At 53.6% G+C, this 24,686-nt stretch overlaps 1 protein-coding gene across 1 annotated transcript; it reads right to left on the bottom strand.

Moving 5' to 3' along the window:
* Positions 1-3,978: 3,978 nt before the first annotated feature.
* Positions 3,979-21,694, bottom strand: GPR161 (G protein-coupled receptor 161). The gene is made up of 5 exons (XM_040987538.1): positions 21,278-21,694; positions 11,897-12,621; positions 7,625-7,729; positions 6,365-6,484; positions 3,979-4,714 (listed from the first exon to the last, which is right to left on the bottom strand). Exons 1-5 carry the CDS (start codon positions 21,649-21,651, stop codon positions 4,449-4,451), a joined length of 1,590 nt encoding a protein of 529 aa, XP_040843472.1. The 5' UTR covers positions 21,652-21,694; the 3' UTR covers positions 3,979-4,448.
* Between the last annotated feature and the right edge of the window lie 2,992 nt (positions 21,695-24,686).

Here is a 24,686-nt window from a genome sequence, read left to right as displayed (position 1 = left end):
TTTATTATCTGCCCTGTTCCTTTGTTCAGTCACAATAGTTCTTCCTGCCTGGTCTAATAATGACCACTCTTCCTCATCCTACGGAGCTACAAGGCTGGCTCCTTTTTCTCTCAACCCCATGACCAAGTCCTGGAACTTGGCCCCATCTGAGCTTATCTCACTTTGAGGCCCTGGACTTGTCCCACAGGTCTCTCTGGACTCTGTTCTGTGCCACCCACAGGGACAGGATACCCCTGCCCCTCCCTGCAGGGCCCTACGGCTGGCGGAGCACAGCTGTTTTCCCCTGGGCTCTGTAGGCACCATGTGTAGTCAGCCAGATTCAAGCCCTGTCCTGCCTCTTCCTCACAAGCTTGGGGGACCAGAGACACTGTGAGCCCCGAGTACAGGCAGACAGTCCCCCTGTCACTGCACCGTGGAGCTCTTCCCAGCACCTGGAATCTTTTTCAGGGGGAGGATCCTGTTCCAGCTGAATTTGTGCTGTAGTTTGAGACTTACCGGGCCACAGGAGCAAATCACATAGGACAGCTTAAGACTGGTATGGAGGATATTCCGGCAGAAAAGCTCCCCATTGGCCTCCTTGAGCGCTGACGCTGTTTATCCTTCCTATCCTACTCTCTGTTGTGTTCCCTTGGTCACCCCAGCCCATGCTCCCAAGGGTCCTTTTGGGGTGAATAGCATCCACAATTCCTCTGGGGAAACGGTTATCTTGGCAAGCTTTTCACTTGTTCCAGAATCCCTATAAAGCAAACAAAAGTATGCCCCTCACAGAGTGACTGAGACAGAATGCAAGCGACTCGGCTTCCACCACACCCCGGATCCCACAGTCAGCGTTCCAGGGCTTCCCACAATCTCTTGTTGGAATCCAGTTGCCATCAGGGAGGCCTCCCTGAATGCTGTGTCTCTCACAGGAAATGACTACAACACTGCAGTTTACAGAGTGGGAAACTTGTATAACACACCCAGCCAGTAAGTGGCAGCCGGGGATCCGAACTCAGGAATTCACCACGTCCATGCTTGCGCTATTCTCCATGTCACTCTTGTGCTGAAACGAAATGAGACCAAGCTCCGGAAGTACCTACGTGGGTGGGGCGGGGGTCTTGCACACAGCAGGCATTCTGGTATTGCAATGGGACGGTGCCTGCCTGTTTCCTGCCTTCCCTTCCTGGCCACCTCATGCTCCCCGTTCCAGCCAGAAGGTGCTTAAGGCTGCACACTTTCCATCAATGTCTTGGGGTCCACCACGTCTCTACAGTCTGTGTGTATCTTGGAGGCATCTTTTTTCAGGATGGAAAGCTCACAGACCTAATTCTCGACAGATGAGCCAGCTCTCACGGTTTACGTGTGTTTTTCGTCACGCCTCTGTCCTGGGCCACGGGGGAGGCTGTTGCAGATACTGTCTGTCATTCCCACTGGTTGCTCCACTCTGCAGGCTCAGCAGCAACCCCGTCGGAACCAGAGGCCACCAGCACCAGATGGCCCTGTGTGACACGGCTCAGCCCCACTTCTCCAGGAGCAGCTCTCTCCTCAGACCATCGCTGGACGCAGGCTCCCAAGTGGCCACCTGACAAGCCAGGGGCAGTTTGTCCCTTAGCTTTGTACGCCTGTACTGCTGCCACCTAGTGCCTAAGGTCCTGAACTTCAGTCTCCCAGTGTCAACTGTGGGCTGTGCAGAGTGGGACTCCCAGGGCCTTGTTGGTCCCGGCAGCCTGGGACCCTGGTATCCGGAGCATAGCACTGGCACCCTGGCCGGTGGGGCTCTCAGTGAAGAAAGTAGAGGTGGACAACAGCACTTGAAGTGCTCCTGCCACAACCAGAAGACTCCAGACTGAGGTATTTAAGCCAACAAGTGGCCAGAAATCCTACCTGCCAGTGTCCACGGGGTCCTCTCTGGCTTCAAGCCTGCCACTGCGCAGCAGTTCACAGCTGATGAACCTGCGTCTAGTGGGAGCAGGTGGGGTTTTCTGGCTTGTGCTAAGGGGCAGATGTTAAAAATGCCTCTCAGAACCTTGCGTGTACAGGAACGAGTCTCCTTTCCCCACCCCCACCTCTCAGCTGCATCAAGGCAAATTTGTATTTCTGAGTGTGCAAAGTATGGGCCTCGCTACTTAACACTGTGCAAGACTTAGTTCACACTAACACCTACCTCACAGAGCAGCCCCTAGTTAGAAACACTCCCCTCCCTTGGTGCCACCGTGCCCTGTGGACACACTGCTGGTGAGGTTTGTCAGAACTCGCCCGTGTCTTTCTCCCTAAAGCAGTGGACTGTAAACCCACCAGTGTTGCTGCCCACAGAGCCTTGGCTGGTCCATTTACGCACGTTCAGGATCTGCTAGGTAAGTAAATGCATTCACCTTGGTTTCAAAACCAAAGGGAAACCATGAGTCCCTTTGTGAAATGCAAGATTTCTAGACTACTTTAAGTGCTGTTATACCCCAGCCAGGCTGCACACAGCCAGCGGGGACTCGGGTGGTCCCAGGGTGCTTGCTCTGGAGCCCAGCAGCAGGTGGTCAGGGAAGCTTTCTCCAGCCTAAGGCATTTGCTGCACTAACAAATGCCTAGCTGGAGACCCTGGAGTTCAAGGTCTCTTGGCCTTGCCCCACCTCTGCGCTTACTAGTTGATCAGGAACATGGTCCCTTTGCTAGGAAACAAATATATATATGTATATATATACAGTATGTATAGAAGACATCGGTCGCTCTCAGGCCCAGGCATGCCAGCCAACAGTGAGAGCAACATGCCTTGCCTGTCATCAGCATAACCCACCGGGGAACCTGCCCTCTGACCCTTGCCACCAGCACCCCACTGACCCAGAAAAGATGTCCTGGAGTCAGTCGCCACAAAAGAAGCAAACCCCAAAGAGCTCTGCACGGCAGAGCAGGGGGCCAGCTAATCCATGCTCCCTGCCATGTAACAAAGGAACATGGCCTCATCAGGGACAACGCAGACCCTCCAACAAATTCCTCCAAGCTAATTCACTTGTGGAATAGCAGCCTAGGGGCTGACACAGCAAAGCTGCCCGAGCCAGGGTGGGTCCTGAGCTTGGCTGCAGGATGGTGTAGGGGGTACAGTGGTTTTCTGAGTCCCATCATTCTGTGTCTTGATTTCAGCTGCTTCTCGGGGAGAAAAAGGAGCCCTACGCGTCCACGCCCCACCCTGCTGCTCTGCTCCCCCTCTTTGCGGATGCTCACCGTTCCTCCACATGGCATCCTGGGGTTGGCATTCCACCCAAACTCAGAGCAAGCAGGTCAAGGGAGGGAACAGGGGCAGAGCTGGGGGCGGCAGCGTACTCATGTCCACTGGGCGCTCCGCTCATAAGGATGTGACTACATGGCGGGCAGCCCTCTCCACTATGTAAACAATATTGTGAAAATGTAAAAATGGATATGTTCTTCAAAAAGGGTGTGAATGCAGGTGTGTGAGCGCTTTGTTGTGACTTCTATCTCAGTAGTCCAAGAAGACCAAAGACCAGAGCTGGAAGTGACCTTGGCACCCGCATTCAATCCAGCTCCCTTCTCAGCTGCACAGGATGTGTCACACATGCACAGAGGTAGAGCTGGGCCAGAACCGCCCCCTGCAGACTCGGCGTTGCACGCTACCACATGCTGACCCAGGCTTAGCGATAACATGCCTTGCCCTGGGAAGTGTTCCTGACCCTGAAACATTGCCCAGAGAGTTCAATGAGACTTCTGGAGTGAGGCAATCCCCTCCAGTAATCCCTGTATCTTTAGCTCCCCCTGAGCTTGGCACCATAGCCCCATGCAGTGAACACTGTGAAACCCTGGAAAGGAAACGTCTGGTGCCCCATCCTCCTGTCTCATAGTGGTTTCTCCCTTCTTCTGAAATATCAAATATCTGTCAGTAGAGACGTGGGGGGCACGGGCCCTCCCTTTGGCACCAGCAGGCAGGGCACTGACGGCCTGGTCCTAACCAGGGCAGCAGGTGGAAGTGGTTGGGTGTTCTCTGCCAACCATTCAGTCTAGAACCAACAGCCCCTTGCTGCCTGCATCAACATGCTGATGGCCTGAACTTGAACTTGCATTGTTAAGAAGCACCATGCTGTCCTCCGCAGTGCACTGGGACAGGTTTGCGACCAAGGCCTCAGGGACAGCGCATAACTGTACCCATGGGACAGTGTCTCTCTCCAACCCTGTGCTCTCTGCTGCCCCCGTGTGTCCGCCTCCCAACAAGCCACACCTCCTTCTGCTTTTACTACTGCACTGTACAAGCCCCCCGTTGTGTCACTGGGACCTCACAGAAGCCCCCATTTGGTGTCACAGCAGATACTCAAGTCCTGGCCTGAAGATGACATTTCCAGCCCACCACGCAGGATGTTGTTCCCTGCTTGCATCTGGCTCACTGTGCTCCCAGGACCCTGACACAGACGGGCAGGGGACTTCCTCCACGGGGTCAGCAACCCCAGCTGCAGCCCTGCTCCTCCCCGAGGCCTTCATTTCTGTTCTGCGGCTAGGATGTTGCCTTCTTCGATGCTCTGCAGCTGCAGCCTGTGGCTGGCAAGAGTTCTGCTGCCCCGGCGGCCCCCAGAGCCAGGCCCCGGGACGGTCCGTGCTGCAAACAGGACCCCTGGCAAGGCCTCTTCCCCAAACAAGTTGAGTTTGGCCTCAGCCTCGATGGCTTTGGCCAAGCTGGCTGCATAACTGTCCAAGGATTTGTGCACTTCGGCTTTCACGTGGAGAATGGAGTTCTTGGCAGCCTCTGGGGAGAAGGCAGGAACAAAGTTAGCTAACCAGTGACTTGCCTGGGATCCTGCCTGCTGTGGCTTCGCTGTCTGGAGAGATGAGGCAATGGTTTTCAAGTTCATGATCCCAACGTCAAAATTCTAGATTCCCCAACTTCCTACCTGGGAAAAGTCTTTTGTCCTAGCACTGGTCTCCTCCAACATCGAGAGAAGAAAGAAGAAACACCTCTTATTTCCTGGGGCTACTGAGATCATTCTAAGCTGTTTGGCCTTGGCCAGGCTCAGAGAAAAGGCAAACACCCTGGATGCTAGTTGACATGATTCCATCTGGTTCACAGCTCCTCCCAAGTCACAGGGCACCTCGGGGTGGGGAAGTGACATGAAAGGTTCTAGCGCCCTTGCCCAGAGGAGCGCCCCTGGACAGGGAGGAGACGGCAAGACTCTTCACACCTCCTCCCCGTTACCATTACTTTCCAGACATTTTTAGGGACGCCTTCATCCTCTCCTGCCATTTTTTGGAGAGTACCAACCTGGCAGCCTTCTCTCCAGGGTGAGCCCCTGGCCTCTGCCCTGCCTCCCAGCTGGGCACTGGGGTGCTGGCACCTGCTGGTGCTGCACTTCCTCCCTGTCTGAATGGTGCTTCAGAGCTGCCACCCCCAATGAGGCAGGCAGGGTGAGGCAAGTGTGACCCCATGCCAAGGGTAGGAAGGGAACTCATGTTCATTTTCTCTGTAGAAAGCTAGCATGAAGCCATGAGGCTGCTGGTCCAAGCTCCACCCTGGAGCTGCTGTGCCAGACCTCCGTGGCTACTTCACTATTTGTTCTGAACACTTGAGTGGGGACAGCATAAGTGATGTGATTCATGATGAACCCAACACTGACAGACCGTGTTTATCTTCTAAAGAATTTACTTCCGCAAATCCTGGCGTCCGCCACTGCATCCACAGCCTGCTCATGCTGAGAGCTGTCCCCACTTTGGGAGGGAACTCAGGGGAAAAAAAGATTCTGACAGCCCCGGGCAGCCTGGACAGCTCTTCCGTTAATCTGGACAGCAGGATGTCCAGGGACAGCAACCTCAAATCCCAGGGGCAAGAAGGGTGCTGGGGGTTGAGCTGAGAACATGCTGGCACTGCCTTGGGCGAGAGCCCCCCCTCGCCTCGCAGGACCCCGTGTGCTTTCAGCAGCTTCCGGCAACAGATCCTTAGGGCGGAAGCGTCTGCTCTCAGTGAGTGGCAACACTCACAGGGCCATCGTTTCAGTCTCCATGAGAGGAGATCTAAGCTCGGGGAAGGCAGGAGGCAAGTTCAAGGACATAACCTCACTTCCTCCGTTCAGGAAAGAATCCATGGAAGGCTCAGAAAGCCTCTTTACCAGTCAGGCAGCTTCCTGAGGGGGGACTTAAGAACTGCATCTGGGCTGTGTGTGCTGAGGGGGAAGGGTGTACTGCGGCGGGGGTGGGTGTGTGCAGCCAGCATTTGCCCAATCTGAAATGCCGTTTGCTGTGAGCGCCGGGTGCCTAAGGAGCGAAGTGAGACCAGGAGGCTTGGAGGAAGTCGGGGCAGACGAAGGTGACAGAGTTTTGGCATGTTCCTGGGCTGGGGCTGACAAAATTCTTCGCTTCCCCTCCCCCCCATGTTTTCTTGAAGCAATCAAGCACTGAGACCAACCTTTGATTTGTTCCACTTCATCCTCAAATGTCACCGAGCTCCTCCTCTTGGGTGGGCAAGGGCCGTGGGACGGGGGGTTGTCATCCGATGGGTAGTCTTCAAGCAGCATCACATCCGTTCCTGGGACGAAGGGGCAGAATGTGCAGCGAAAGGCAGCAGTGAAATCCCCCTCCTCCCCATCCTTCTATCAGCCCTCCCGATCTCTCCATCACTTCCCCCCCCCCATCCCCTCAGCAGGAGGAGCTAAAATGCCCTGCAGCCACCTTCCCGTTTCAGAATCTGCAGCCAGTGGGCTGCCTCTGGCACACAGGGAAACACAGCCACATCAGCCCGTGGGTTAGCTGTCATGACTCACCCTACCCTGGAGTGGCAGCCCCCACCCAGCCCTGGCGTGGAAAAGAAGCAGAGCAAGGCTGCGTGGTGCACAGTACCGTGAAAAGGTGAATGAGTCTGAGCTCCTCTCCCCATGATTAAAGTGTGCGGGATAAGCTAACATTCAGCACACATATCCCTAACAAAAGGCAGGGTGATGAAGGCGAGGAAACTCCCACAAGTTATCACAGAGCTGGGCAGGGTAAGGGCAGGGAAGGGAGGAAAGACTGAGCCCCATCGTGCAGTGGTGCCCGGGTCTGGCCCTGCACGGAGCTCAGCTTTGTTCTTAAGTTTCCAGTGTCCGAAGTCCATCAAGATCTCGGCGCTCCCTCGCACCGTGAGCAGGAACACTGGATACGCTGGTTAAGCATGGGGGCTCCAGCAGCGAGGTGCTTTACGGAACACCCGGCTTCTCCACAAAACCGAAGGCTCCACAGGCCATTCGCGCCCAAACTCCCGGAACTTTGCACAGCGTTGGGCTAAACCAGGGGCTCAGCAAAGAAATCTTTGCTGATGAATGACTGAACGTCGTAGCCCGGGGTGGAGCCCTTCCTTCACCCCAGTGACGCACGAGGGCCTCTGCGTGCAGATCTCAAAGCTCCTGGGAGCAGAGAGATGGATGTTGTAGACGGGCATGTCAGTTCTCACATGGGGTCCCCGAAGCGGAAATGGGCTGACCCCGGGCCTGTGCAGCAGAGGAGCCGCGGTACGGAAGCGCAGCTCTTGGTCCCTCCACTCAGCACCCCCGCCCAAGGCTGCACTGGGAGCTGGGTACCGAGACCCCACCTACCATAGTGGCTAAGCAGCTGTGACCCGAAAACCGGGGTCCGTTCACAAGCATGCCATGGAAACGCCACAGGTGGGAGCCGGCTTGGCCCGCAGGTTTACCTGAGTCCTGGGAACAGCTGAAGCCAGTGTCACCGGTGCTGCTGCTGTGCCCCAGGGGCTGGCCGCCAGCCATGAGTGCCGTGAGGTGCGGAGACAGGCCCAGGTCTGAAAAGTAAAGTTAGTGTTCAGAGCACCATCAGGCTGCCAGGCAGCCCGGGCCTGCTTGGCCACTTCAATCTTCCTCTCTTCCTCACAGACCCTGCCGTCCAACCCCTGGTCTCTCCTGGCCTTCACAATACCCACTGTGGGGGTTCCCCGCTTTGCCCCCATTGTGTCAGGACCCACGGCAAGGGGACACCCTCCCAACAGTGCCCGGGTCAACAAGGATCCCAGAGGGAGTGGCAGATTTAATCCCACGTCTACTTCTTCACATCCTGACGTCCGACTTGGTTACCCAAACAGGGTATTTTAAGAGATTTAGACCTCAAAGGAGAGGGAATTTGGGGAAACTGGAAAGCGGGGGTCGGGGTGGGGGATGCGACGAAACTAACTCCAGTGACACAGGCTCAGTGCGCCCCTCAGCCCCCGCCCTGCCAAAACTTGGGAACTGCGGCCTAGGAGCCTCCCCAGGAAGCAGCTGCTGCAGACTGGACCCAGTGTGGGCACAAGTGGAGAGAGAATGAACCAGGGCCTCCAGCTTAGGAGGCACCAAGAATGACTGGGTCGAAGCAACACAGCAAAAACCAAACAGCGGTCAGGACTGAGCAGTGACATTCCAGAACTCTCCGGGGAACTCCATGGGGGCTTGAGACCGAGAACTCCACCCTGCAGTAAAATCAGGAAAATAGCTGCAGGTGCTAGGAGGGAGTTGGGGTCGGAGGGCGAGTCTTACCAGGCTGCCACCCAGGCTGGAAGATCTCTAGCCCCATCATCAGCATGGAAGGAAAAGGATTGATGTGAAAAGGGAGAGATTAGGACAAAGAAAGAAAACATGGATCCCAGAGATGATGGAGGGAACTTAGGAAAAAAAAGAAGGTATCCTCAGAAAGAAAGGGGAATGGGTCTCCTATGACCCCAGGCCCCCCTTCTACGAATGGGTTCCAGTTGTTACCCCAGACCTTGGGAGGACCCTATCAACAGAGGGCCCTTTCCCCTGCTTCCTGGTTTTGGCCTGGCCCAATCCACGCTGTTTCAAGTATCTAGGAATTAACCAGTAGCTGCAAGATCTCTCGCTGTCATTTTGTCTTTCAAATAAATAAATCTTAAAAACTTCTGCTCATACTTGTAGGAATCCTGTTTTACACAAGAGCGCGGCCCCGCTACTGTGTGCTGTAGTAAAGGGTTGGGACCACCGAAGACTGTCAGTGTCACACAGCCATACGCTCCAGGATCTTGGCTGGTGGACATGGCTGTGCGCAGGAGGTCTGGTCGCGCCCTGGGGCATGCAGAACACCATCCCCTGCCAACCGGATGGCCGAAGCCACAATGGGTTTTGGATACGATCTCTGAGTCTGCGGCGAAAGCCAGAAACGTGTCTTGGTCTCCACCAGTGGGAGCGAGCCTTTGAGCCAGACCAGTGTGGCTCAAAAAAAAGGGCTGGAAACAACAGCCAGCGGGCACCTCTCTGTCTGGGTATTATCCAGCGCTTCCCACCCAGAAAGCGGGCAGGCTTAGTTTGAACCGTATCACTCAAGAGCAGATCTACTAGGCTGGACCCAATCCAACCTAGCAAAAACTGAGAAGTACCAACGGAAGCCCATGGGTTCAGGGTGTGTCTCCCCAGGAGAAGGAGGGTGTATTGTGTGTATGTGTGTGTGTGTGTGTGTGCCTTTTAGAAACTAGAAGATCAAGAGTATTTTTGAAGAGGGCACTCTCTGACAAAACTAAAAAACGTCCAGGTACCTCTAGCCAAGGAACTTTGAAAAACCAAGAAGAAAAATCCAGACTGCAAGACACCCTGCCATCCCTTCCGGGGCGTGATGAGCCACTTTCCCTGGGTGTGAGTCAGTGTCCTCCAGCGCAGGTTCTGTCCCCAGACCCAGCAGCTCAAACACAGCCCAAGGCTGGCCCAGCAGCAGGAGGAACCACTTTGCTCCCCCCCAGGCCACCTGCTTTGGCTGGATGGAGAAGGAACTGAACGGCAGGGATCTCCAGTCCAGGGAAATGCAAGATTGATTCGCTTATGGGCGGGCATGGAAGAGCTGTTGTTTTTACTTTTGAAGGTTCCTCTCAGTCTTGATCCCCAGGCACCCATGTCAGCTCTGGACTGGTGGCCTAGCATTCCCAGACAGAGATTAACCTTTAAGTTCCATGTTTCAGCACAAATACCCAATGTCTGCTCCACAGCTGACCTACCCATCATGAAGCAAAACCGTTGGGCATACCTCCAGGTAGCCCCAGCTCTCAATTCCTGAACCATCATTTCCCCGGGAAGTCTGCTGATGAGCCCTCCCAAGCCGAAAGCATCAGGTGGCGGAGTGACAGCTGACACTCCAGGAGAAGCCTCAGATTTTGCACATCTTCAGTTCGGGACACACAGAATGAGATCAACATCCCCTGATGATGGCTGCAAGCTGCTATGCACAGAATAAACACTGTCACGTGCTGATGAACTCCTGGCATCCGAGTTGGCTGGGAGGCTCCAGCTATTTAAGGAATTCTCCATCTGCCTTTGCTCATGAGCACAGTTGTAGGAAAGTTTATCATTTCCCTTTACTGAATCCTTTCGTTAAAACTTTACAGGTATGCATACCGAGGGGAACCATGCAGGCCAGAGCCTCCAGGTCACTTCCTGCTCACTGTGGATGGCCCCAGACAGTCTTCCTAACCTTGGGGTGAGGTGGGGGTGAACACGGAAGACCTTGATGGCAGGGGTGCTGATTGTGGGTTTAGCAGTTCGCTACAGATCACAGCCATGCCCTAGGAGCCAAAGTCAAGCCCACAGAGGGCACTGGATGGGTCTGGTCAGCTCCGGTTCACACAGAGGAACCAGAGACTTGGGGTGGAAGTCAAGTTCTTCTGCAACAGAACAGCAGCTGCCATGCACAGCTCGGGGGGGGGGGCAGCGAAGGGGCACCGCATTCTGCTATCGGCAGACCTCACCCCGATGCTGCAGGCCTCCGGCTGCGGCCAGAGCTTCAGAGCAGGGACCCCGCAGCTTCCATTGCTGGGGAAGGCCAATGACTCAGACCCATCATCCCACCACGAGCTCCTCCATTCAAAGCCATCCTTAAGGAGGATGAGACCACCCACCAGCTGCCTCGGACTTGCTGACCTAATCCCAGCTGCCGTCCCGCCTGTTCTCACAGCCTCTTCCATGATAACCATTCAAGTGGCTCGCATGGGAAGCCGTGGCCCTAAGGCAGATGTTTCCTTTTGTTCTATCTAACCTCTCCACCTTCATTCTTGTTCCTTTTTTTTTTCCTTTCTTCCTTCTTGATAGCAGACATTTAATATATATTTGTCTAGAAGGTAAGTCGTTTGTAAAAATATCTCAACAAGCAAGTTCCTTGTGAAATGGAGCCAAACTGGCTCACAAGTCGCAATGGGAAATAGGTCTTGCAAGTGGCAAGGGGTGGGCACTTTAGTGAATACTGGGAAACAGATCCTGCCCCTTCCCCCAGCCCCGCCAGCTCTTTACAGTTAGATAAAAAGTTCCAGATTAGAGATAAAAAGTTCCAGATTACTTTTCTCATCCTCAAGAAGTAACACAGTCAAGCCACTGCGAAAGACGGTCTCCTTGCTACAGGAGCAGCGTCCCCTGTTGTCACTGTCAGCGAGAATTCCTCAGGAGTCATTACTTCTGCTACTTGAACAGAAGCCAGAATACCTCTCAATTCCATCTTCAGGGGGAGAATGAACTGGAATAGTTTGAAGAATTGCCCAGGGTCATGCAGCAAAGTGACAAGTGCAGTCTGAATCGCTTCTGTAATGATCAGGTCAAATGATGGCTGCGCTCCAATACGGCCCTACAAATCCAGCTGCTGGAGAACACACTGAGAGGGCAGGGCTGCCTGAGAGAAGGTGACCTGAACCAACACCCCCGGGGCGATAGCTGAGGGTCTCGAAAAGCTAAGGGGGGAATCCCTGTTTCACTCGGGAAGCCACGCTGCCCGCCCCACCCCCCAGCAGCATGACCTTGAACTGCCTAGGGATGGAAAGCTGCTTGCAAATCACAGTGCATATTCTGGGATACCCCTTCCTCAAAGCAAATCTGTTCTTTGAACCTAGAGGCCACACACTCACCTGTCAGCAGGCCAGGGAAGCTAGGAGGACCCCACACTGCATCTGTGTTGAGACGGAGAGCCCCTTCCTAACCAGAGCCCAAGTTACCTGTGATCCTGTTGGAGATGCTGAAGAGCCTGGAAGTCCTCTGCCGCTGCACAAACGGCTCCCGGTAGTACCGGTCCCCAAAGCACATGCCCAGGAGTTCTTTGCGCACCGTCTTATTCCACAGTCCGTAGATGAGGGGGTGGCAAATGGCACTGGTGAAGGACAGCCATGTGGCCCAGGTCTCCAGGGTCGGGGAGACACAGTTCTTGCCCCAGAGAGCCTCAGAGGTGATGACAACCATGTAGGGGCCCCAGGTGACCATGAAGGCCCCGATGACCACCAGGATGGTGATGAGGGCTTTGCACTGGTTGGCTGAGTAGACCACGCCCTGAAAAGCATTCCTCCTGCTGCCAGAAGAAGAGGTGGACGTGCTGGAGTTTTTCCTTCCAGTCCTCTGGGCGTCCTCTTCCACAATGACCACCGTGCCACAGTGCACCTTGCGTGCCTTGACCCTGGCCACGCGGAAGATGAAGCCGTAACACACGAGCATGATCACAAAGGGGAACAGGGCACACCAGATCTGCCAGAAGGCGGTATAGCCGGGCTCCCTGTGCCACGCAGCCACACACATCCACTTGAAGTCATCAAACTCCACAGATGACCAGCCAAACAGCGGTGGCAGGCAGCCGACGAGGGAGTGAAGCCAGATGTAGACGAGCGCCATGACGGCCCGGTTCCCTGTGATCTTCATGGGGTACACCATTGGGTACAGGACGGCATAGTAGCTACGCAAAGGGGTACAGGGAGACAAGAGAGCAGAGTCAAAGGGACAAGAACACATCTGACGGTCACCCGCTGCTTTCCTGGGTCGGGGCTCTCAAAGCAGCACCTTCTCCCAGCTGTCATCAGGCATGTCACAGACTGTCCCATGTTGCACAGAAAGATAGCGCTCTTTCCCATGAATTGCTGGCAGCCAGCAAGAAAATGGTGCTCAGAGAGTCCCGGTTTCCAACCACCCCCTGAGTCTACTCAGCAGGGATGTGGTGAGTCTGGACAGGTCCGCCTTAACCCATTTTGATTGATTTTCCGAGGGGTGATTAAGTCAGAATGATGGCTAAGGAACAGAAGTTCATTGACCCAAAGGAGATGTTTTCCGGTGTGCCAGCTGTCATGCTGTGTGTATGAATTACAGGTGAAAAGACACGGAAAGACGGCGTGTAACAGCCTGGAGTGAAAGGGAACACGTTTGATCTTCCCCCCAGGTGTGACCCTCTCCTCATTTTACATAACCAGTCACCAAAGCAGATGGAAGAAGGGGAAACGGCCTGCCCCAGATACAGGGACAAACAAGATACAAACTCGGGCAACCAGTGCCTGCATCGCGGCATGGTGCAGTCAGCCAAGGCTGAGACCCCAGCACCCTTCAGGAGTGCAGATTTGAGTCCTGGATGTTCCAAGTCTGATGTAGTTCCCTCCTAAACACCTGGGAAAATAGGAGAGGATGGTGGGTCCCTGCCAGCCACAGGGAGACCTGGATACAGTCTCAGGTTTCTTGCTTTCGCTTATCTCAGCCCCAGCCATGGTGGCCATTTTGGGGAGCAAACAGCAGATGGAAGATTCTCTCTCTCTGTAACTCAGCCTTTTCAATACATAAGTCTTTTTTTTAAAAAAAAAATATTCATTTTTATTTTAAAGGCATATCAGATTAATGGAAAGAAGAAGAGACAAAAAGAGTTTCCATTTGCTGGTTGACTCTCTAAAATGTCCACCATGGCTGGAGTTGAACTGATCCGAAGCCAGGAGCCAGGAGCTCTTCGGGGGTCTCATACGCGGATGCAGGGTCCCAAGGCTTTGGGCCACCCTCTGTTGCTTTCCCAGGCCACAAGCAGGGAGCTGGATGGAAAGATGAGCAGCTGGGACACAAAGCGTCACCTACCTGGGATCCTGGCACTTGCGAGGTGAGGATTTAGTTAATTGAGCCATCATGCCGGGCCCAAGAACGAACAGGCAGTTCAACTGGGCTGTGGTCTGTGATACATGAGTCTAGCAATTCCTCGCCTATGTGGTTGCAGGGTCAGTGGCCCTGGGGTGGTCCCCAAGTCACAGGGCTCAGTTATGGAGGAAGAAGGCCAGGAGGATTAATGACATACACCCATGGACCTCCACACTGGAGGGTCAGGGCAGGCTTCCTGGAGAAGGGGACATTCAAGACGTGGGTCTTGGAAGGTCAGAGGCACTGGCCTGAGACCAGCACAGGCAGAAAGCAGCCTTGGGCAAGCATGGGGATGTCATAAAGTGGCTCATGCAGACAGGAACTGCAGTGCAAGGATGGGAAGGGAGACAGGCGAGCCGGGGTGCACAGAGCCTTGCAGACCTTGAATTGAGAAGGGTGGGAGGACCTGGGCTATGGGGCCGAAAGCCAGCCACACCCTCCCCACCTGCCCATTTTATCCTCAAGCAGTGCTGTTTCTGAAAACAAGACAGTCCCAAGAAGACACGCACAGAAGCAACGTGAGCGACCACACTGATGCCTCCAGCCAGGGTGTTGGAAATCACTGGGGCTACACCTTACACATCACCTAGACTGCCATCTCCTTTACTCCAGAGTCACCCCCGGTCCACAGCCTAAACCGCTGTCTCCAGTCCCACGTGCCGACTGGAGGAGCTGCTTCTGTAGCCGATGGGCTCCTCAACCAAGGAAGCCAAGGGCTGCTGCTCCACGAGCCCAGGCCAGGATCTAACTTGGAAAGGGCATTTTGCAGCATGGGGCCCTGGATGGACAACAGGATTTCTACATAGAGGCCTGGGGAGGGTGACTCCGTCTACACTCCCACCCAGGTTGACAACTTACAAGAACCGCTGCCCCTTGAAAGAGCGTGGCAGGTGCTACTGCAGGCCCAGTGAATGCTGGCCGGGCTGGCTCCTCCCACAGAACCTGTCCAGCTCTAACAAGGGTAATTACAGTTGGGGCCGGCGCTGTGCCATAACAGTAAAACTGCTGCCTGTGTCACCAGCATGTGGGCACCGATTCAGGGGCCGGCAGCTACACTTCTGATCCAACGCCCTGCTTATAGCTTGGGAGAAATCAGCGTAGGACGGCCCAAGTGTTTGAGCCTCTGCACCCATGAGGGACACCCAAAAGAAGCTTCTGGCTCCTGGCTTCTGACTAGCTCAGCTCCAGCCATTCTGGTTATTAGGGAGTAAAGCAGCAGATGGAAGATCTCTCTCTCTCGGTCTCTCTTCGTCACTCGAAGAATAAATATTTTCTTAAAAGATCTATCTAAAAACAGCAACATAACTAAGGTCCATCAGCTGTGTTCTCCACACTTCCCTGGGCTCTTCCTGTTACCAGGACTTCACAGTCAAACTTCGCTGCACCCACATGCTCTGAATTGGACAGATTCTCCCCGCCAAGACCCCGGCTGCAGCGGGTCACCTGGGCAGTGGACCTGGCGCTGGTGCCATCTGAGTGAGTCTCCAAGAGGCAGAAAAACACAGGCCTTACCACATCCTCCACGGGCAACTCTGGTTTTCTAGTTCTTTGGTGGAGGAAGGGGGTCAAGTTTATACGCATGGAAGTATATGAACCTACACCTCTGTCAAGACACAAATCACTTCCACACCTCGGCACCAAAGCTTAGGTGTTCTCTATCTTAGATTCTAAACTCCCTTTCTAAACTGCAGCCACAATTAGGCCTCATTATGACTTCAAACAGAAACACAGAACAAAAGCCAGCTCCCCACCCCTGCGGGTTTCTACAGGCCAAAAGAGGACTTTGGCTCTCCTTCCTGAGGCTTTCAACCACCTCTGAGTCCCTTGATCTTTTCTCTAATAGCCCACGCATGACCCTAACCCCAGAGGAGGCGTTCCTCACGTCACGTGCACCTGCCTGGCTGTACCACACACAGGGCTCCGAATGCTCACTCTCCGGCCCCAGACACACCGCTCTGAGGGCAACTCCCATTTTAATGAGATGTCTTTGCTAAAGTCCTGAGCGAAATCCAAGCCAAACACAGCTGCCTCGAGCTGAACGCGAGAACAGGAGACAGCCCTGAACACCTCCCAAAGGCCCCTGTGACGACGGATGATTCTCGCACAGCCACTGCTCCAGCAGTTTTCACACAGTAAAGGATCATTCTGAGAACAGGTCATTCACCCAGCACAGCGGGGGATGAGGACGCAGGAGCGATTTCACCTGGCTCCTTAGCAGCTTCACAGGCAACCTGGAGGTGATCAGAGGCCGAGCTCTCCAGTGGGTCCCGCTGCCCCTCAGCTGGTTGAGGACAGGGACATGCAAATGACGACTTTTCTCTCGGGTCAGCCTCCTGTTCATGTTCTGTCTCTGCTCTGTTGCAAACTTTAAGACTCCGCACTCCTCTGTCCAAGAGTTTGACGGATTTCCTTAGCCGGGGTTCTGGAGCGCAGGGGTTCTGCCCACTCCCGCCCCATGCCAGCAGACCTGGCAGTGTCTACGAGGGACTACACAGCTAGGGCAGAGTTCCTGTCTCGTGGGATGCAGCTCTGCATCCAAGCATGCCCGGGACAGCTCTACACCATGGAGAGGGATGCATGAGACGGCGCTGCGAAGTGACTGCGTGCAGGCTCTGGCATCTCAGAACTAAAGCAGCTGTTGGCCGGCCACGTGACCTTGGACACATTCTCTTAGGACCCCCAAATCTCACTGTGCTCATCCACCAAATGGGGACTGGTAGGATTCTTGCTTGGGTTAGCGAGCATGTTGGGAAACAGTTGAATGCAGTGCCTGGCACTCTACTGGCAAGTAACAACGTAGTTAAGGCCATGACCGCCAGTAGCCTTGGTCATGACCACTAACTTTCTGCCTTTTCAATAATGCTCCATGACTTTCGCAATTGCCATCCTGTTAGTCCCTCCCTCCTCAAGCAATGTTACTACTATATTTCACCTTTCTCTCTCTCTCTCTCTCTCACACACACACACACACACACTGTTACATCTTCAGGTTTCCAACTGAAAGCACAAACATGTGAGCTCTGAAATTACTAAGATCGAGCAAAATTAACTTCCTGAAATGAGGGAGGCAGGGGAAAGAACATATAAATACTTGGTCCAATGAAGGTCATTTTTATGAACTTCAAAATAGTAGTTGGCCAAGTCAATTTCCCATATGAATAGTTAGTAATCAAAAAATCAATCATATCTGCCATTAAAACTTTTGAAAACTGGACCCGGCGTGGTGGCCTAGTGGCTAAAGTCCTTGAATGCACTTGGATCCCATATGGGTTCCAGTTCTAATTCCAGCAGCCCCACTTCCCATCCAGCTCCCTGCTTGTGGCCTGAGAAAGCAGTTGAGCACAGACTAAAGCCGTGGGACCCTGCACCCACATGGGAGACCTGGAGGAGGCTCAAGGCTCCTGGCTTCGGATTGGCTCAGCTCTGGCTATTGTGGCCCCTTGGGGAATGAATCATCAAAAACACCAAATTTTACAGCATCTAGATAATAGGCAAAGCACTGTGGATCCTGCTGGTTATGTGTGTCAGGGGGAAACAGAACAGTTTTCCAAGGATTGCCAGACCTTGATAAACTGTAGCAGCGTTGTTTCACAGTCGCTCTGTCCTGTGTGGCTTGGGAGAGTCCAGCTGTCTCAGACACACACCCTCAGTGCTGCACCCCTGGGCCCTTATACAGCTCAGAGTCACCAGCTGCCTGCCTACCTCTACTGCTCTTGTACAGGGTCTTTGCTAACAAGTATATTCACATCGCCTGGCTGTGTCTGCCAGCACCGACTGCCGTACCAGGTGACCTATCTGTCCAGCGCATGAATAAATAGATGCTGCTGCCGCACTCAGAAGGCCCTTCCACCTCTTACATGCCCTGCGCTCCTACTCACTGACTTCACAGAAAATGCTACCTTTTCCCTGAAACATTTGCTGTCCCACCCATCAGCAGGGTTTTTTTTTTTTAAACGTTTATTTACTTTTATTGGAAAGGCAGATCTACAGAGAGAAGGAGAGACAGAAAGAAAGATCTTCCACCCACTTGTTGACTCCCCAAGTGAACGCAATGGCCGAAACTAAGATGATTTTGAAGCCAGGAGCCAGGAGCTTCTTCTGGGTCACCCATGTGGGCGCAGGGTCCCAAGGCTTTGGGCCATCCTCTATTCTCTTCCCAAAGCACAAGCAGGAAATAGGAAATGGAACAGCTAGGACATGAGCTGGTGACCATATGGGAGCCTGGCACGTGCAAGGCAAGGATTTGGCCACTGAGCCATTACGCCAGCTCTCCCCAACCAATTAGCAGTTGTAAACCTGGAAATTGTCCACAGCAATTATTTCTTTTCTCTAGATTAACAACCACAGTACTGGGGCCCGGTGCGATGGCATAATGGTTAAAGTCCTCGCCTTGTACGCCCAGGATCCCAGATGGGCACCGGTTCTAATCCCGGTATCCCTGCTTCCCATCCAGCTCCCTGCTTGTGGCCTGGGAAAGCAGTCAAGGACGGCCCAAAGCCTTGAGATCTGGCACCTGCATGGGAGATCTGGAGGATGCTCCTGGCTCCTGGCTTCAGACTAGCTCAGCTCCAACTTGAGGAGTGAATCATCAGACAGAAGATCTTCCTCTCTGCCTCTCCTCCTCTCTGTATATCTAACTTTCCAACAAAAATAAATAAATCTGGAAAAAAAAAAACCCACCACAGCACTGGTTGGCCTCTGTACCTAAAGTGTCAACCAGTGGGAGTAGGGCCTATGTTCTGTTCATGTTTTTCTCCAACTGCCCCGAAGAATTTAGCGCAGCGTTGTTCTCGGGACAGACTCCAGCAAATACTCCTGCTACTAAAGAATAAGGCACAGAAGGGGTCAACAGTCAGCTGACGCTCTGTCCTGCTTGTGGTGGAAGCTGCCAGTCTCACTGACCTCGCCCCAGATCCTGGAGCGTCCCTGGAGACACTGGCACCAGCTCTGCAAGAGGCACCTCACGACCAGTCCCCCCTGCAACACATGAGCTGCCTCTCCTCACTGCATGCATGGGGCAGGATGCCTTGGAAGGGATGTGCAAAAAAGCTACGACGACTTAATAAAAAAAAAAAAAGAACATAAATTAAAACAACAACAATGATATACTATTCTCACCCAACTCCATTGCTAGCAAACTTACAAACCATTTTTTTTAATACCATAGAGTCAGTCTTGATAAGGACAAATATCTGAAGAAAAATCTGCCCAAGTTTTGGAAGGGCTAGTAGCCTTTTCTATGAAGAACCCCGAATGTGTGTCTAGTCTGGCTGAAGCCACAGCAGTCCCACAGACAAAGCACGCTCCCACATGCGCCACACACAGCAGCAGTGAGCCGGCCGAAGCCAGGGCACATGCGCAGGACGGAGCGGCACACAGCCAATAAACTCACATTCCCCGGGGGTCTCAGCACACATCACATGGTTCAGTGATGAAATCAGGTCACAAGCCATCCTCGCCTTGAGTCTGTCACCTTGAGTCTATCGCTGTAGACCACCAAAGTGGCAAGGGAAATGAGCTAAAAACACACGCAGTTCTTGTTTCAGAGAGGTTAGATTCTGGTATTCCTCAGTTCCTCCTATTGCTTTTTTTTTTCTTTTTTTTTAATTGGAAAGTCAGATGTACACAGAGAGGAGGAGAGACAGAGAGGAAGATCTTCCGTTCCTTGATTCACTCCCCAAGTGACCGCAATGGTCGGTGCTGTACCAGTCTGAAGCCAGGAATCAGGAACTTCCTCCAGGTCTCCCATGTGGATGCAGGTCCCAAAGCTTTGGGCCGTCCTCGACTGCTTTCCCAGGCCACAGGCAAGGAGCTGGATGGGAAGCAGTGCCGCCAGGATTAGAACCGATGCCCATATGGGATCCTGGCGCGTTCAAGGTGAGGACTTTAGCCACTAGGCCACTGCGCTGGGTCCTCCTATTACTTTTTATATTGGTTTTATTACTGGGAGAAACAAAGAAGCCGAGAAGATGACTAACTCACTCTAACCAACGCCCTCCTCCTCCATCCCCTGCGTGGCCACAGAAAGGATCCCGGAGGACGTCCTGACTCCCTACCACTCATCAACTAAAAATACAGTTGGTCCCAGGTCTGGCACCACAGCCTAGTGATTTAAGCTTCTGGCTACAGTGCCAGCATCCCATACAGGCACTGCCTCAAGTTCCAGCTGCTCTGCTTCTGAACCAACTCCCTGCTAACGCACCTGGGACAGCGGCAGAGAATGGCCCAAGGCCTTTGGACCCTGCACTCACATAGGGGACCTGGAGGAGGCTCCTGACCCCTGGGCTTCAGACCGGGCCAGCTCTGGCAGTTGCAACCATTTGGAGAGTCAACCAATGAACAGATCTCTCTGTGTCTTCTCTCTGTAACCCTGATTTTCAAATAAAAATAAGTACATTCTTTAAAAAAGAAAAATACAGTTGGTGCCAAAAAAATAAAAAAGGCCAAGGACTCCTGTCATCCATGGACAATTTCTCTGCTAACTTCCTTCTTAATTTCTGGCAAATCATAGAGGCCTTCTTTGTCGTCCTGCTCCCCTGCCCAGCCTGAGATGAACGCCGTGACCATCAGTACAATGTAGCACCAGACGGGCCACAGACTCCCTGCCCGAGTCCACGAGGCTGGTGCACCTGGATGTGCTGGCACGGCCTGGGGATCAGAAGGCCTGTGCCCTGTGACAGCCACTGCTCACTGGGCACCAGCCGGGCGGAGGCCAAGCACCCACACCCAGCATCTTCCCAAACGTCCCCACCTCTGAGTCTGGGTCGTTTATCTTCCTTGCCCTGGATAGGAAGGGTGGGAGTTTGCTTTCTAAGTGGGCCCCAGCAGACAAGTTCCCACCGACTTGCCCAAGCATGGCACAGCCGGGCAGTATGTTGCGAAGAAGGCACAGCTGAAGCAGAAACCTGGACCCAAAGCCTACCCCAGCACCTCGGCTTCCTCAGCCTCTGCTTCAGACACTCAGGGGTTTGTAGCCTGCGTGTATGCACTTAAGAGAAAGAGGGAAATAAGCTTCTGTGTGCAGGGTCACCTCCCAAAGGCCAGGGCTGGAGGCGGGAACTGGGCCTCCCACATAGGCGACAAGGACCTACAGGCTCGAGCCATCATCGCCTCCCCGAGTGCACGTTAGCAGGAAGCTAGATCGGAAGCGAAGGGGGGACGTGAACCCTGGCATTCTGACATGGGCTGTGCATAGCCCAGCAGCACGTTAAGTGGCAATGCCCGCCTCTAGATTTTCTTTTTTTGCTCAATGGAACTTTTTCTAAAACTTGCGTATAAAACCAGAGGTTCAACCAGAGGTGTTCTGGTTGAAGCGACAGGAGAAGAGGCAAAAGTTAGCCTGCTTATACCACCCATAGCCCCAAGCAAAGGCCCTAGTCGCAGGACAGTGAGGAAGCCAGACTCTCACTCCGCCATCCCCAGCCGTCTCCACGTGGAGTTGAGCTTACCGATCAATGGCAATGACCCCGAGGGTGAGCATGCTGGCCGAGCTGATGAGCAGGTAGAGGAGGGCGGAGAAGTTGCACCAGACCACGCCAAAGATCCATTCCCTGCGGACGGAGCTGGTCACCACGAAGGGCAGCACCAGCACGGACAGCAGCAGGTTGGACAGGGTCAGGCTGAAGACGAACTTGTTGCTGAGGGTGAGGAGGTAGGACTTCTTGTACAAGGTGACCACGATGACCAGGTTGCCCAGGCAGACGGAGACAGTGATGATGATGATGGCGATGAATTCTGCGATGATGACGTCGCCTTCACCAGCTTCCTGCTTGGTGAGGTTACTCAGCTCCTTTCTGTGGCCAAGCGAGGAGTTGAGGCTCATGGTCAGCGCACCGTGGCGTGGGGTAGGCAGAGCATGCTGCACGGCTGGAGGAGCAAGGCAGGGTTGGGACAGTGGGAAGACAGCAATGAGATCGTGGGGCACACGGGGGCGGGGGGCCGCGTGCAGCGGCCTGGCTTCCCTGGTCGGTCTCTCCCTACTCACACTCTCTGTCAGTAGACTGTGTCCCGCCAGCCACTTGCATTTGGCCGGAATGCTTTCTCCCTCCATTTCCCCCGCCAAAGACTCCTAATTTAATACCTTGCATGTGCTTAAGAATCATCCCAAGGCCCGTTGCTAGGCTCTAGCGCTAGAAACCCTGGTCGTGGAGAGAAGAGGGCTTTGCCTGAGAAGTTGCATTTTGAGCCAGAAGTCTGGGGCCGGGGGGCAGGAGGAGGGTCCCGTTACAAGTGATCCGTGGGAGTCACTTGCAGACCGCTGCTTCAGATCCCGGCTACTGAGGGTGGGATCAGAGCTGGCCAGATCAGCACTGGCTGGCAGCTTGCTGGAGACGCTCAACGGTCAGGGACCCTCCAGCGTGGAATCCAAATCTGCGTGTTATGTGCTCTGTGCTAATCCATGTGCACCCTCACGGCTGCTAGGAAGACGATCACAGAATGCACCTGCCAGCTCAAAACACAGATGCTCCTGCGAAAGGCCAAGGAGTTCCCAGAGCAGCTGATACTGAGACGTGTCTGTGCTCTCGGCACAGCCGGGGAGGGAGAGGAAGCCCAGTGCGCGCTGAGTATGTACCCTGTGATCGCCCACCTGAAGTCCCCATCAGGGGCGCCACCAGCCACAGGACCGCCCCCCCTCAGGAACTGGCTCGGGATCTTGATCTCCGCTTGCTGCATATTAACATGAAAACCTATAGATGAAAGCCTCTCTAACACTTTATCTACTTCCGTGAGCCAAGGAATCCCACAGACTGCTTACCCCACCTGCTCTCACTCTCCACAGACAGGAGACACCAGGATGGAAGGACTGCTTTGTGAGAGTCCAATGCCAAAAGCCTGAATGACCGCTGTGCGCAGCAGCAGGACCCGAACCCTGCAGCCGTGGGGAGCTCGGAGCACGGGAGGCGGCAGCCCTTCCCCTACCCAGCACTCCTGAATGCCAATCCACACCCCGATCGGGGGCCCTGCCCGTGCCGACGCTTATACCCACCAAGGCTAAGCCTGCCCTCGGCAGCAAATAATGTAGGTCCCTCTTCTCGACAGCCTTCAAATACTTCAAAGGTGACCTGCCCTCCACTTCCACATTCCGTGCCCCCAGTGCCTGCTCACGTGCCCCATGGGGCTTCCAGACCCTCCTCTGGCTCTGCTTCTCCACTTCGGACTTGCTCACTGGAGACCACACTTCTAGATTTATGGTTCCCCCGAACTAAACAAAGCATTCGGAATGTGGTGGCCTGGCACATACCAAGGCCAGAGAGGGCAAATTTCCTCCTCTCTTCAACCTGTTTCTCTTCGAATGCATGTGCTTTGAGCAACCCATTACCCCCACTGAGCTTACACAAGTGTGTGGTCAACCAAACCCAAGGTTTAGACACACGAAGCTGTGTGACGGCAGATGTCCCCAATCCTGAACATATGGAATCAATGCTTCCAAGCCAAAGTACAAAACGTTATTTCCACTGAATTTTATTTTATTTTATTTTTTGCATTTTGGCCCATATTTGCAGGCTGTTCAAATATTCTGAATTTTGATTCAATTATGCAACATTTTAGGTATTCCAGCTTTGTGCCATGAATCTACTTTATACGTATGGCCATCTGCGTCTCTGTAGGGTGGCTTGTGGTTTGGGCCTAAGAGGGAGGCACTCCGTTTTCATGGATGCTTGAGGCGATCAGTGGTGTCTCTGAATCCACACCTTCATTAGCACGCTACTCTTTTCTTTTTTAAGGTTTATTTATTTATTGGAAAGTCAGTTATACACAGAGGAGGAGAGACAGAGAGGAAGATCTTCTGTCCCTTGATTCACTCCCCAAGTGAACGCCAATGGCAGATGCTATGCCAATCCAAAGCCAGGAGCCTCTTCCGGGTCTCCCACGCGGGTGCAGGGTCCCAAGACTTTGGGCTGTCCTCAACTGCTTTCCCGGGCCACAAGCAGGGAGCTGGATGGGAAGTGGAGCTGCTGGGATTAGAACTGGCGCCCATATGGGATCCCGGGACATTCAAGGCGGGGACGTTAGCTGCTAGGCCATGCCGCCGGGCCCTGGCACGCTACTCTTGAGCTGATAGTACCAGGGGTTACACGGTGCTCAAGAAAACACACTCCGAACCACTGAACAAGTGAAAACCAAAATGAGGCAAAATAGTTACAACTGCCATCACAAGTCAAGGACCTATCATCCTAATTTATAAAGAATTCTTTTAGAAATGCAGTGGGAAAAAAAAAATGAAAACCAAGATGGAAAACCAGGGGGAAAATAAGAACAGAGTTGGAAGAAAAAGATGAGACGACGCTGTACAAAAGAATGTCTTTTTCATTTCTTTTTAGATTGATTTTTAGTAAAAAGATATAGAGAGAGGAGGAGAGACAAAGATCTTCCGTCTGATGATTCACTCCCAGAGCAGCGACAATGGCCAGAGCTGCACCCATCCGAAGCCAGGAGCACAGAGGTTCTTCCAGGTCTCCCACGCGGGTGCTGGGTCCCAAGGCTTTGGGCTGTCCTTGACTGCTTTCCCGGGCCACAGGCAGGGAGCTGGAAGGGAAGTGGAGCTGCCGGGATTAGAACTGGCGCCCACATGAGATCCCGGCGTATGCAAGGCGAAGACTTTAACCACTAGGCTACCATGCTGGGCCCACAAAAGCATGTTTTAAGGTCTTTCAAAAACAAGATATGAACGTTAAAACTACACTGAGATGTCATTTCTTGCAGACCTGCAAAAATGGGGTAGCGCCCTCTGTTGGTGAAGCTCTAGAAAGGAGGCATGGAACTTCACCCTAAATAGGAATGGAAAATGCACAGCCTGAGTGCATGGGCCATAGTAGCCATGCCTGGGGAACTACACACGGATGCACCGCGGCTCAG

This window comes from Ochotona curzoniae, unplaced genomic scaffold, assembly GCF_017591425.1.
Source record: "Ochotona curzoniae isolate NIBS_2020 unplaced genomic scaffold, NIBS_Ocur_1.0 contig_4754, whole genome shotgun sequence".
In the NCBI taxonomy this organism is placed as follows: domain Eukaryota; kingdom Metazoa; phylum Chordata; class Mammalia; order Lagomorpha; family Ochotonidae; genus Ochotona; species Ochotona curzoniae.
This window is presented reverse-complemented; position numbering and strand designations above follow the sequence as displayed.

Coding starts and splice junctions, on each gene's coding strand:
- GPR161 (XM_040987538.1), bottom strand. CDS start 21,651: ATGAGCCTCAACTCCTCGCTTGGCCACAGAAAGGAGCTGAGTAACCTC. Junction 6,485..7,624: donor CAGCTGTTCCCAGGACTCAG/GTAAACCTGCGG, acceptor CCTTCGTCCCAG/GAACGGATGTGATGCTGCTT. Junction 4,715..6,364: donor TGAAGTGGAACAAATCAAAG/GTTGGTCTCAGT, acceptor CCTTCTCCCCAG/AGGCTGCCAAGAACTCCATT.